General features: G+C 37.2%; 2 protein-coding genes across 3 annotated transcripts; one reads left to right on the top strand and one right to left on the bottom strand.

The window, feature by feature from the left end:
* Nucleotides 1-373: 373 nt before the first annotated feature.
* On the top strand, nucleotides 374-4494 carry LOC115456010 (acetylcholine receptor subunit beta-like 1). Of its 2 annotated transcripts, none has more exons than XM_030184858.2 (9): nucleotides 374-434; nucleotides 1353-1489; nucleotides 1607-1761; nucleotides 1841-1931; nucleotides 2007-2354; nucleotides 2437-2630; nucleotides 2770-2928; nucleotides 3030-3270; nucleotides 3448-4494. In XM_030184858.2, exons 1-9 carry the CDS (start codon nucleotides 374-376, stop codon nucleotides 3610-3612), a joined length of 1551 nt encoding a protein of 516 aa, XP_030040718.2. In that variant the 3' UTR covers nucleotides 3613-4494. The 2 variants fall into 2 exon arrangements, with proteins under 2 accessions (XP_030040718.2, XP_030040709.2); XM_030184849.2 differs by having other exon boundaries at nucleotides 3009-3270.
* On the bottom strand, nucleotides 4199-12707 carry LOC115455995 (DNA-directed RNA polymerase II subunit RPB1). Its single transcript, XM_030184842.2, has 7 exons — nucleotides 12627-12707; nucleotides 12044-12313; nucleotides 10273-10579; nucleotides 9891-10182; nucleotides 6393-9820; nucleotides 6130-6318; nucleotides 4199-5698 (listed from the first exon to the last, which is right to left on the bottom strand). The coding sequence occupies exons 1-7, from the start codon at nucleotides 12705-12707 to the stop codon at nucleotides 4560-4562; spliced, it is 5706 nt and encodes a 1901-aa protein (XP_030040702.1). The 3' UTR covers nucleotides 4199-4559.
* Between the last annotated feature and the right edge of the window lie 1909 nt (nucleotides 12708-14616).

The following is a 14616-nucleotide window of genomic DNA, read 5'->3' as shown; positions in this document are numbered from 1 at the left end:
TTTTATATAGATAAATATTTCACATCCAATTAAAGATATTAAAAGCAGATACTTAATTTCATTTTTTTTTCAATAGTAAAGATTGTATTTTATTACGAACCTAAAGTTGCGATAATTTTCAAATTAAAAAACACAACATATTTAACACGATATTATATGGAATTCTTTACCACACCATATACAATCACATAATGGACAATTAAGAGTGTCTTGATTGAGTATCCGCCCTTTAATATATTTAGCATTTGATTCCATATTTAAAGGGAGATCCATAAGCATCCTTTGAAGTCTGGGCGGGTGTGCCAGATCCCGCGGGGTGAGTGCGCGTTCCGCCGCGTCTGTGGCCGCGTCCCATGCGGCAGTGCGCACCGATATGTCGGGCGGAACACGCGCGGTTATTCTCCTTGTCGCTGTATTCGCCGCCTTTTACTCAGGTACTATAAGTTAACTAAATGTCTTGAATATAAATCGTGATATTTAAGACTATATTAAAATTCTCGTGATAAACTTTTTGCATTGGTAATGTTAAAACAAAACAAAATAAACCCGGCGAAATTTCTAAAAAGATATCTAAAATAATGAATGAATAATACAATATATATTTATATCTAATTGAAACCAACCTCATCAATTTGAAACCAACAAGATTTTAAATTAAAATTATATTTAATCGCAATGTGTTAATATAAAATGTATAAATAATGATTATCCATTAAAAACAATTACCTATACTATACGTACCAAAATATAAAACTCACGAAATATACAGAAGTATCCAATAACTAAGAATGCCAATAAACATGCATATAGTAGCATCCACATCTCGCGGATAGCTCCCTTATTGATCTGTGTTCGCTGCAGCATCACGTAGAGACGGTAGAGACATAAATATCTGGTTACAGCTCCGGCTCGATGAATTAACTCGACCACCTTGCTTTCATTCAGATATCCCCCCATGTATTTAACACATTCATAAGTATACCACTAAGCCATAAAGTACAAAAACCACATATTACCAAATTAAATATAATAAGTATATTCAAGAAGCATAAAATATATAGCTGTAGCGAATCTTAATAATATTTCTGTACAAACAATTACCCACCGACGACCTATACAGGTATATACTTTACCTACGTGAACTCGAGCATATGTTAAGACATAAATAAGTATATTTTCTTCATCATAATAATATTAACATCACAATAATAATACTGTGTGTATCTATAAGAAACATACATAATATTTACTATAAGGTTTTCTAACGTCTAACGGTATTTAATAATAGCAAATTTATGTCGTAAAAGCCTTTGAATAGCAGTTGTAAGAAAGATTACGTATTATCCGTGCAGGATGGTGTTCAGAAGACGAGGAGCGGCTGGTTCGTGACCTTTTCCGTGGCTACAACAAACTCATCCGGCCTGTCCAAAACATGACTCAAAAGGTGGACGTTCGGTTTGGTCTCGCGTTTGTACAACTCATTAACGTTGTAAGTAGCTCTCTACATTCATGGTCCCGTATTCTTCGTATAATATATTAATTATTTCCTTATCATAAGCGGTTTTGCCTTTCCAGTTATTATAAAATCGTTTTGTTTTCATTATAGAACGAAAAGAACCAAATTATGAAATCTAATGTATGGCTTCGCTTGGTATGGATGGACTATCAGCTAATGTGGGATGAAGCTGATTACGGTGGCATTGGAGTGCTGCGGCTGCCACCCGACAAAGTTTGGAAACCTGATATTGTGTTGTTTAACAAGTATGTAGACATAACTCTTCTCTTCGTTATTTTTAAGTAAATGAATTGTTGCTTATTTTTTTATAAATTAAAATTTCAGCGCTGATGGCAATTACGAAGTGCGCTACAAATCTAACGTACTAATTTATCCAAATGGAGAAGTACTATGGGTTCCTCCTGCAATTTATCAGGTATGTTTACAAATACATTATCTCTCAATAAAAATAAAGCATAATATATTTATTAATTAAGCTTCACATTTTCAGAGCTCGTGCACTATTGATGTCACTTATTTTCCGTTCGATCAACAAACATGCATTATGAAATTTGGCTCATGGACATTCAATGGCGATCAAGTCTCTCTGGCGCTGTATAACAACAAAAATTTCGTAGATCTCTCCGATTATTGGAAGTCTGGAACGTGGGATATAATTGAAGTACCGGCATACTTAAACATATACGAAGGAAATCACCCTACCGAGACAGATATCACTTTTTACATAATTATCAGACGTAAAACTTTATTCTATACTGTCAATCTAATATTGCCTACAGTTTTGATTTCATTTCTCTGCGTTCTCGTGTTTTATTTACCGGCTGAAGCAGGCGAGAAGGTAAGAAGGCGACAATAGCCAAAGCGAATTATGAAAATATCATATAAGCGAACTATTTATAAATAACATACATTTGTTTCAGGTTACATTGGGAATTAGCATTTTACTGTCGCTCGTCGTGTTTCTGTTACTGGTGTCAAAGATTCTTCCACCGACCTCACTTGTTCTACCGCTTATAGCTAAATATCTATTATTTACTTTTATAATGAACACCGTTAGTATTCTCGTTACAGTTATCATAATTAATTGGAACTTTAGAGGACCTAGGACTCACAGGTATTTAAGTACATTATGTCAGTAATATATTCATTTACAAATTTAAAAAGTACGGAGATTGTAAATGCACAAAAAAAGAAAATAAGATTTTTTGCACAACTGTTGCCTAACTAATAAATGAAATTAATAACTGTTACAGAATGCCTTTATGGATACGAAGTGTCTTCCTTCACTATTTGCCTGCAGCACTACTAATGAGGCGTCCCAGGAAAACGAGACTTCGATGGATGATGGAAATGCCTGGCATGGGTGCACCGCCTCACGCTGCAGCGCCGCACGATTTACCAAAACATATTAGGTAACATTATACAAGTTTAAGCATGTACAACGCTAACAAATCTTGTTGCATAATATGTTGTCAATATACTAACTTCATAGTACGATTGGTGCAAAACAAAGCAAAATGGAGGCAATGGAACTGTCAGACCTGCATCATCCGAACTGCAAAATCAACCGAGCTGCCGGCGGGGAAGTGGGCGCTTTAGGCGGACTCGGCGCGCTCGGAGGGCTCGGCCTTGGAGGGGAGAGGCGGGAGTCGGAGAGCTCCGACTCTCTACTTCTTTCTCCCGAGGCAGCCAAGGCGACAGAAGCTGTCGAATTCATTGCGGAACACTTACGAAACGAAGATCTATACATACAGGTGTGTAATACTGGATGTTAGACATAATTTCGATTTTAAAAAATCTAATTTGAATAGATTCACATTTATATAAAAATATTTTTGAAAACTGAAATACTTTTCTACCTCTATCCGGTTCTGTTTAAAAGTGAAAAGAAGGTAGAAATCATTGATCTTTGGTGCTATTTGCCCTTACAGACCCGCGAGGATTGGAAGTACGTTGCCATGGTGATCGACAGGCTGCAGCTATACATTTTCTTCATAGTGACCACCGCGGGCACAGTCGGCATCTTAATGGACGCTCCACACATCTTCGAGTACGTCGACCAAGACCGCATCATTGAAATTTATAGAGGGAAATAACGTGTTTCCATTTATATTATAGCAATGAAATGAATTTTGCCAAACGGCTTCCATTATTGTAATTCCAAATTAATTAATAAGTAGACATATGAATGTCTTAGACGAAACTTAAACTATCTACAATAGATTGTTTTACAGTTCTACTGTAATTTATTTCGCATGAAACACATCGAATTACTTTGCGCGTTATTGGTACATTAAATCAACAATAAATGATAGGTATGGTACGTATAATAATTAGTTCTAATAAGTAATGTATAGAATCTAATGGCTGTGTTTAAGATTACCAAAGCACAATAGGTATGTCTTAAGGTTGTAATTCGTAAATTCATTGAATATCTTGTAATGATAATGTTTAAACTAAGTACTTTCATCTTGAAGGAATTTTCAACTTTATCGCTGTGCCCCACAATTATTTGGTATATAATAAAGTCTACTATAAATTACATATTTATTTAATGTTAAGTGTACACTTAACATAAATATATAATATTGTATACCTTCGGAAGCTTCTTATATCGTTCATACGATGTAAGCCCGTGAGTCTTTTATAAATTTCGTTGATATTTTAATAAAACAAATGTTATTGTGTAGTTATACTTATTTAATGGTAATAAATTTACAATGTACAGTAAGTCGACTTTTATTATATATCTTACACTAAACACATAGTAGATATCATTTAAACAAATAGAAAAGAATGTAAAGTGAAAAAAGTAAAGTTTTTTTGTTTTTTTTTTTATATTGTATCATATTTATTTTATGTCATATTAAAATCATATTTACTTAGTCCTAACGATTTTGTTTTTGAATACAATAAATTGAAAAAATAAGGGATAGATAGTTCACAAATTAATGTGACTCTAACAAAACAAAAGTAAGCAATATTACTTCCACAAATTAAATACATTACAAAAAATCTAATAGTTATATTGTAACTAACACTTCTAATCGTCACCATCATCGTAACCAGGTGAAGTAGAGGAATATGTAGGTGAAGTGGGCGAGTATGTGGTCGGCCCTGCGGAGGAAGGTGAATACGCTTGTGACGTCGGCGAGTAGTTCGGTGAAGTAGGAGTGTATGTCTGTGACGTCGGCGAGGTGGGGGAATACTTGGTTGAAGGAGAGTAGCCCGGCGATGATGGAGAATAGTTTGGCGACGACGGCGAATAATTAGGCGATGATGGGGAATAGTGAGAACTGCTTGGATGCTGTGGCGATGATGGGGAGTATGCCATGCTCGCCGGCGAGTATTGTGGACTAGTAGGCGAATATTGCGGGCTTGGCGAATAATTTGGACTGCCACCCGAAACCGAGGGTGACGTAGGTGAATAATTTGGAGACGTTGGTGAATATTGTGGTGAGGGCGAATAGCTGCGTGTTGTCGGCGAGTATGTCGGAGAAGTAGGTGAATATGTTGGACTTGTGGGAGAATAGCCTGGAGAAGTAGGTGTATAGTTTGGTGACGAAGGTGAATAGCTGAGAGATGCCGGACTGTATACGGGGCTCGTCGGCGAATAGCTTGGTGATGACGGTGAATATCCTGGTGATGAAGGTGAATACACTGGACTTGTAGGCGAATATGATGGACTTGTCGGCGAGTACGACGGACTTGTAGGTGAATAGCTTGGAGAAGTTGACGAATAACTTGGGGACGTCGGCGAATATGCCGGGCTGGTAGGAGAATAACTGGGCGACGTCGGCGAGTAGCTCGGTGACGTCGGCGAGTATGATGGTGATGTCGGAGAATAACCTGGCGATGTTGGAGAGTAGCTTGGGGACGTCGGTGAATAAATCGGTGACGTCGGCGAATAATTTGGTGATGTCGGAGAATATGAAGGACTGGTAGGAGAATAATGTGGAGATGTTGGCGTAAGACTCGGTGTCGCAAGCGCGTATACAGGACTTGTGGGAGAATATGAAGGAGACGCACCTGCAGGGGAAGTATAAGGGGACAATGGAGGGCCAGGGGACCCAGGAGATCCTGGTTGTGGTGACCAAGCGCTACTATATGCTGGCGACAATCCAGAAGCATCCGATGCACCGGACGGTGAGAACGATGGACCAGGTGTCATACTGCTACCCACTGCAAAAATAATAATTATGAGTATGTACTCTTAAATAACACAAGCAGATCTCCAATAAAAAATATATTTGTAGCATAATAACTAGAAGAGCTATAATTTACATTCTTCTTACATTGATAATTATTTATTTAACTTACTAATACTATAATGCGAATGTTTATAAATTTTTAGATGTTAGAATGCTGTAACTGCTGAACAGGCTTGGATGAAAATCGGCACGGGGATATTATGCCTGGATTGACAAATAGATTATTTTAATCCCAGAAAAATTTGGTGCCGTGAGAAATATTAGAATTTTTTATGAGACTTTTACGTATATGGCGCTATGGATTGCTACGGGTTTTAGGGATGTTCGCATTGGGAGAGGCTCTTCATGTGCTTTAATTTAAAATACAAAACCAATGTTAATGGATTATTAAGGTATTCTTACCTTGACCTGGAGACCATACGCTGCTGCCATATCCAGGAGTGTTTTGTGTGGACCACGGCGTCATAAGCGGTGTCATAGACGGAGTTCCGACGCCAAAGTACATTCCAACGCCACCGCCGCCGACGCCGAGACCACCCATTTCCATACCATGTTTACATTTCTCAGCGTCAAGGAGTAAATCGAAGCAACCTGTTTAAATAATAATTTATAATTTGATTATTCAGATATGAATTTATCATATTAAAAAAAATCTAATAACGCACCTGTACCCATTCTTGGTAATTGTCCCATTATAATGTTCTCCGATACACCTCTCATAGGATCTACTTCCGCGTGACTGGCAGCATCAAGCAGTACGTCCACGGTTTCTTCAAATGAACATCTCATGAGTGCTCCAGTATCTTGTCTGTTGATACCGTGACGTGTGATAGCCATAAGATGGCCCTTGGCAGTCATTACGTCACAAAGCAACGCAAGATGACGATAGTTTACATAAAGACCGTAGAACTGCAACACAGCGTTCATTTCCTTCTCTACTGATTTACGCACAGCCTCGATACCGAGCACTTGGAATATTTCACAAATGTCGTTACTGAATGTCCTGATGGGATCGACGTCGCGTTCAGACAATACCTTCATTAGAGAAGTACCGTCAGTTTCTAACAGCCATTCAGCTATGGCTTTGAACTCTCCTTGCTCTGTAATTATAATTCGCTTCTTGGCTTCAGTTTGTGGTAAATGCATGTACACCTTTGCGATAGCTTCAATGCCCTGCAATGTCATGTCCGATAACATATTAGCTTCAATGCATCTTAGGAACATGTCATCTTCCATCTTATCCACTGTCTCCTCCTCATTGTCTTGGAATTTGCTTTCTTCATTGTTCATGATCCTTATACGCAACACTAGTTTCTCGGCGTTGTCGTCATTGAAGATACAATTCAAATCATCACCAAAACCAGCATTGATTTTTTCAGCAATCTGCTCCATAGTTAATTTCTTATCAGTCATTCTCTTACGATCCAACTCTATACGCAGTAACCACGGCGAAATTTTTGTGGGATCAAAGTCAGGCATTTCGTAATAAACGTTAACGAATTCTTGATCCTCAGCTATTACTGTGTTTTGTGGATCAGGATCATAGTAAATTGCGGTATTCGCAGTTACTTTACGTAAAGTTGTGTGTTCCAATCTGCATAGAACGTTCTTGGCTTTCTCTGCATCTCTGGCCGCACCACCAGTCAAAAACACAGTAAGTGATGGAGCTTTCGGTTTCTTTGAAATATTGATAATTTCTTTTAGACGTGGCACACCAAGGGTTACGTTTTTGGAGGACACACCAGCAAAGTGGAAAGTGTTCAGTGTCATCTGAGTAGCTGGCTCACCAAGTGACTGAGCAGCTAAGGCGCCAACCATTTCGCCAGGGTTTACTTGTGCTTGTTGGAATCGTGTTTCTATTTCACCAATCAACCATTCAAATGCAACACTCGATAATCTATGTTCTTCAGAGACAAATTTGGTGCACAATGTGGAACGTACCAAACATTGGAAAAGAAGTGTAGCATTTTCGTTTGCTTGCTTCGACAGTCTGTCGTCTCCAGCTACAATAACGCACTTCTTTAGAAGTTCTTTTACACCTTGGATCACCTTTATAGGACTCAAATCTGTTGGTATTCTCTTATTGATATGGAATGTCTTTTGTGCGTTCCAGATCATTCTCTTAAAATTGCAAGGCAATACCACTTTGGATTCGCCACTAGGGAAAATCTGCCGCAAGGTATCTCGATCTTTCGATAACTGCTCCCATTCACTTTCAAGATCGCCAATTACATAGCCTGATTCTGTCAATTCCTTGATGATATCTTCATTGAAAATTCTCTTCAAATACCTCTCATTTGAGGGATCAAATTTGAATTTCTTTTCAAAAGCTTTGTTTGATAATTTTATTGTAGGCAAATTCTGGAATTCTACAGTTTCTCCCGCCAATCCGTCTTCACCATATCTCAATTGAATGAGTTGTCCCACTGAGTTTCGGACCGTGCCGTCATAATGGACCATTACAGACTCCATAGCCTTTATCAAACGACGTTGAATGTAGCCAGTCTCAGCTGTCTTTACAGCAGTATCAATAAGACCCTCACGACCTCCCATAGCGTGGAAATAGAACTCAGAGGGTGTCAAACCGGCAAGGTACGAATTTTCTACGAAACCTCTGGACTCAGGACCGTAATCGTCCTTGATGAAGTGTGGTAGCGTTCTTTTACGAAAACCGAATGGAATACGTTTGCCTTCAACGTTTTGTTGTCCTACACAAGCAATAACCTGAGAAATGTTAATATTTGATCCTTTTGAACCCGCTACCACCATAGCCTTTAGGTTATTGTACTCAGTGAGAGATTTCTTAGCTGAACCTCCGGTTTTGTCACGAGCGTCGTTGAGAATACGATTTACCTGATTTTCGAAAGTCTGTCTCAGTGTGTTACCAGGCGTAGGTTCCAGATCCATGTTGTGTGCTTTTTGAATTACCTCTATGACATCGTCTTTGGCTTTAACAATGGCGCGCTGAATTTCTTGGTAGGTTTGGGGATCAGCAATAGTATCGCCAATACCGATGGAGTGACCCTCCAATAACAGCCAGTTATTGATCACAGTCTGAATGTTACCGTAAAAACGGCCAGCAGTTTCATGGCCCAACTCCAACATGCAAATATGCAGCAAAGATCCGGCCGAGGCACCAAGTGACTTCTTACACAATATACCCATAAGAAGCTCACCATGTTCTACAACAACTTTCGTGTCTCCAGGTGAAATCCATTTGTATGGCCCGTCATCCTCTTCATCAGGATGTGTAGAATGAGTTCGAATCATATTTACGGGTCCAGGAATGATTAAAGTAAATATCTGTTTACCGGTCCAGAGTGGCTGTGGCTTTAAAATACATGGTTGTGGGATTTTGCCATCCCATGTAGGCAAGAACATTAGAAGGTTCATAACTTGTTCTTTTGTGAGAAATACATCTCTTTTAGTCATTTTCCTTACTGCTGTCAATGTATCTTGCACAATACCCATAACAGGTTTGTTTGCTTGAGGGGTAATAATCTGTCGTGGCGTTATGTGAATATTTTCAACCTCCGCTCTTGTCTCCATAGATTGCGGAACATGTAAATTCATCTCATCACCATCAAAATCAGCGTTGTATGGTGAAGTACAACTTAAATTCATACGAAATGTTGACCATGGAAGTACTTTTACCCTATGACCCATCATACTCATTTTGTGAAGGGTAGGCTGACGATTGAATATGACCAAATCATCATCTCGCAAATGACGTTCAACTTTGTATCCATATTGTAAATGCAAGTCCGATGGCTTTGGATGGAACCGTAAATCTATTCTCTCCCCATTATCACGAACAATGTATTTAGCGCCAGGATATTGTGCATTGCCTCTTCGCACAAGTTCTTGCATTCTGTCAATATTAAAAGGAGTAACCAATTCTGGGAATGTTAAATTTTGTGCGATAGATCTTGGTACTCCTACTTGATCAATACGTAAATTTGGGTCAGGTGTGATGACAGTACGTGCCGAAAAATCGACACGCTTTCCCATAAGATTTCCTCTAATCCTGCCTTCTTTTCCTTTAAGACGAGCTTTGATAGCTTTTAAAGGTTTACCTGATTTCTGCATAGCTCTAAAACAAAAAATAATGCATAGTATAACTGGCTCAATATATTCATAAACACAAATAAAGAAAGACATACTTAGGCATTCCCGGCATGTCATTATCTACAAATGTAGCTACATGAAACTGAAGCATTCTGATATTTTCTGCAAGGACATGAGCAGCTGCACCAGATTGCTCATTTCTCATTAATTCATTATTTGCTTTGATGATATCTGCCAATTTGTGTGTCAAATCATCTTGATTTTTGGCTGAACCAAACATAACAACAGCTGGTCTCACAGACAATGGTGGGACAGGCAACACTGTTATTATCATCCAGTCAGGTCTTGCAAATTTGGGGTCCATACCTAATATAAAAGATTCTTCATCTGCAAAAAAAATTCCCCATCAGTTTGCATTACTACAGTTTTAAAAGTAATTATAAAAATCTTAGCACAATTATGAAATTTATTATGAACCTGTAATATGTTTTAGAATTTCCCAAACTCTTTCAGCTGTTATGAGAATTTTCTTTTCTTGTGTGTCCTCATTCACATGTTTCCATTCAGCAGTGAGGTCTAGACCCTGTCTTTTTATTGAAGGCTGATAGTGACCACAACCGCCATGGCCAGAACCTCTCTTGGCCTCTTCACCTTCTTTGCCAATATCCATATCTTCTCCACCCTCACAAATATTTTTGCCTTTGCATAAGTCATACACATATGTCAGTCTTTTACGAGGTTGACCTTTTGACTTCATTACAACTTCTTTTATTTTTGGATTTGTCTAAAATAAAGATTTAACATAATTAGTTGTTATTGTTGCGTATAATTACATTATGCAAATTATATTGCATAAAAAGACCTTTTAACTAAAACCAAACTATACTGCTGTGATAATTGAGAGGGCAGTAAGTCAAAGGCGACCAAGTCTATTATGACTGATTTGGAATGCATGTTTAACAAACTTTCTCCCTATATAGGATTTATACATCTAGGTAAATTATAAATACATATAATTGTATGATAAATATGAGCAAAAATTAAAAGATAATCTTGTTAACCATATAATAGGGCAGAACTGCTTTTTCTGACTAACTGCCCTTTTAATTACCATAGCAGAGTAAACAAAAATGTACACAATTATAGAAGGTAGAATAAGTTTACTTCATGAAATACATATACGTTCAAAATTAGTTTTGCATAATAAATGTGTAAAAAAACAGTATTTTTCTTCTGGTTGATAAGGAAGCCTCATTTTGTTTCTAAAAACAACAGAAATTTAACCATGACCTTGCAGGGAGATGATCATACAAGTAACTAGCATATCCATAAGTCAATTTCATTCTAAAATGGGTATAATAAAATATTGGTTCTGCATTAAGCAAATAAAAGGTATGCAGTGTACTTATTTCATACATTTTTATTGTCAGATATTGCTAATTATTATGCAGAAATACTGTACTTTGGAGCAGAACTGCAATGTTAATTTAGTATTGGAATGGCCATAAAATACACTAAACAAATTTAATAGTGATGATTGTGTATTTGTTATGAAATAAAGTTATGAATCATTTACATTGAAAAGTCACTTTAAGAAGATAACATGATAATACAGTTATGGTAGAAACAAAAACTAATTTCTTTTACTGATATCTGTTTTTAATATATTATTATTTATTATCAGGCAGGCAGTTTATTTAGCTGATATGCCTGTATCCTGTAATTATTGATTCTCGTTTCACTTCCCAGCAAAATATTACTCAAGTTTATTCTTATACTGGTTTACCATTTACACATGAAACAAACTTTAGTTTTACACTATTTCATTATTGATCTAACTTAATTATGTATTGTAAATGTATATTTCCTAAAAGTGCGTTTTTTTATCATTATTTGAAAAATATTGAGGTAAATAATAAAATAACAAATAGTTTCAAGCTATCAATATGGTACTATCTCCAATTGCCAAGTGGAAATGGGTATATTAATATTGTGAAGAATTCATATAATTTTTTATATTAACCTAGGTATTAATGCATGATCATTTATACTTTATTTGTTGATTAAAATATGTCATAAACAAACTTGATTTTATGCTTTCTGATTTTGCACACTGAACTCGTACAAACATGCAGTGAAGACAAACAGAAATCTTTGCAAACAATACTTATAAACTCAATGTTCAAATGAAACCAACATTCAGTACCCGCTGAGAAAAAACAAATAATTTATTACAACAAACACTTACTGGGCTGACAAGTAGCTTTGAGCAATAAAAACAGACACATCTTAGTATCTTTATTGTTTTTGTGATGAAACCAATGTGAAACACTGGTTTAGCCAAGTCAATGTGTCCAAAGTGACCAGGGCACTCAGTCATGTTGCCTGCACAAGTCTGACATCGCGAACTTCTGTCTATCACCCCTTGTCGTGGGTCCATGAGACCTCCCAATTTTGGCCTTCCCCCCTCCATAGTCTCGGGGAAGCGAATGCCACCTTCGGTGACTGACATACGTCGCTGTAAATAAAATCATCCACATTTTGTATATTTTAACGAAACACCAAACAGGAAAACAGTACACATATAATATGTGACGCAATTATATTCTTCCATAATTTTATGTAGTCTTTAATGAAAAACATCGCTGTGTTGTTATCGTTACGGATAATTGATAAATCTGTCATATTTAACTACATGGTACATATTGTTACAATAAATAGAACAACACATCTCTGGGACATATTGAAGCGAGTCTTCCCATCAATTTATCGCCACTATAATACAAAAAAAACATGGGTTATTGCAAATAAATATCGAGGCAACTACTTACGATCTCATCTGGAGATAAAATACCAAACTGTACTCTTTTTACTTGGCGCAAAGGCGCCTTTGAATCATTTGCCGTCGCCATCTTGACGGCATGTAAATGAAATATTCCACACGGCTCAAAGTAATAATATTTATATTGTCTATCACTAGAGATTATTCCATATTTTTTTAGTCGATTGTTAAATATTTGAGCATATGTTTTATGTTAAAGCATAAAATATTCCCACGGTTATTCTGTCACTATTATTGTATTTAGCTTGCAAAACAAATATTTTAAACTTAAATTTGGAGTTTTAAAATAATAAATAGCCTATCCTATGCATAAGATCTTATTATTTAGGTCAGTCGTATTGCGTTCCTCCCTATTTTGTTGTTTGTTAGGTTGGTATTAGCTCTTTGACAGGCTTGCCAACTTAGGGCTTTTAGCCCTAAAGTTAAGGGCTAAAATAAGTGTAGTGGGCTTTTTTCAGGGCCCAAAAAATTTAGCGCTATTTTTAGAGCCATAAAAATGTTCTTAGACCTGTAACACAGGCTTTGCAAATAAATTCGCTCACAGTATTCAAAGAGACAACAAAAACGAAGGACCGCGATTTTGTGGATATAATTATTTAGTACATGTACCTATATAAAAATAAACTAAAAACTCCATTATGGCGCAAGATAACAATTTATTTGTTATTCTGATCCAGACGACACTGACCAAATTTTAATTTTAAGGCTTTTACTTTTAGGTTTCCATATAATCGGTTCTCCTTCAAGCAACTCCATAAAACTGAACTTTGCGCAAGTGTGGCAGCATACGCAAAGTTTTAACTTTGAACGCTTTGATGTGTGATCGAAAAACCGATACCGAATGGCAAATACGCAAACATTTAAACAAACTTTGCACAAATACGCAAATACCCGTGCTACACATGTGTTAGAATATTTTTGCTATGTATGGCGCCGGCATATTGGCAACTTGTAATCGACTGGTAACAGGATCTAAGATATCTTGGAGATATCAGATAAAACTTTTGGAAATAGTTTCTACGATTTTCTAACTATACTCTTTGTCTTTGTATTTAAATATACTTACTACATCCAAGATACGTATTTTCCAAATACTTTTCTTTAAATAAAAACACATTTTAAAAGAAAACATATTAGGCCTCCTTATTATCTTAAAATAGAAGAGTTGTTCCAGAGGGTCGGAGGTCGAGAAAAAGGTATTTAACTCTAAAAATATTACATACAGTCTTTTGACCATAGACATGGACATAGACAGGGGGGCAGCCTCGGATCTTGAATTTTTTCGAGACGGGGCAAAATCTGGAAAATGCCGCCCCCACCCACCTATATTTTTACCTTTGTCATCTTCATCATCATTTTGCGCCACGTGGGAAATAATTTTAGCATTGAATATACTGATGTCTCACTAGTCATAGTTGCGTTAATGATGAGTTACGTATTCGTCTGCGAAGTTTGAATTTACCGCCCGGGGCATGGGCCCCGGCTGATCACCCCGTAGATCCGGGGCTGCAGGGGGGCTATAATTGCCCCCTTCAATTTCAACAAAAGTACCTACATATTTTTGTATGTACATACTTATGTTAAGTTACTGGGATTACCTACATGAGATTTTCGCTTCGCCCCTCCCGAGTCAAAAGTCGATATTGTGCCTCGCCTCTTGAATTGAAACCTGTCTACGCACTATGATTACTTAGATCTTGATAAATTTAAATTTTAACGACGCTTTTTTTTCTGACAATGCGTGTGTTAGCCAGGCAAGAACCGACTTATACAAACACACTGAACCGGGTGAGCGCTTTAGGCGCTTGCAACCCTTGAAAATTAAGCGACCGAGGTGAGCTGATGGCCACCCACTAACGGGTTATGGACCTCAGCTCAGGACGGTCACTGGGAGAGGATGAGACATTAACGATTATGGATGCGCGTAGTCGTAGTGAACTAACAATCTTACCATTACCGTATTCGTCTGCACGAACAAC

This window comes from Manduca sexta, chromosome 25 (genome assembly GCF_014839805.1).
Source record: "Manduca sexta isolate Smith_Timp_Sample1 chromosome 25, JHU_Msex_v1.0, whole genome shotgun sequence".
Taxonomy (NCBI): Eukaryota; Metazoa; Arthropoda; class Insecta; order Lepidoptera; family Sphingidae; genus Manduca; species Manduca sexta.
This window is presented reverse-complemented; position numbering and strand designations above follow the sequence as displayed.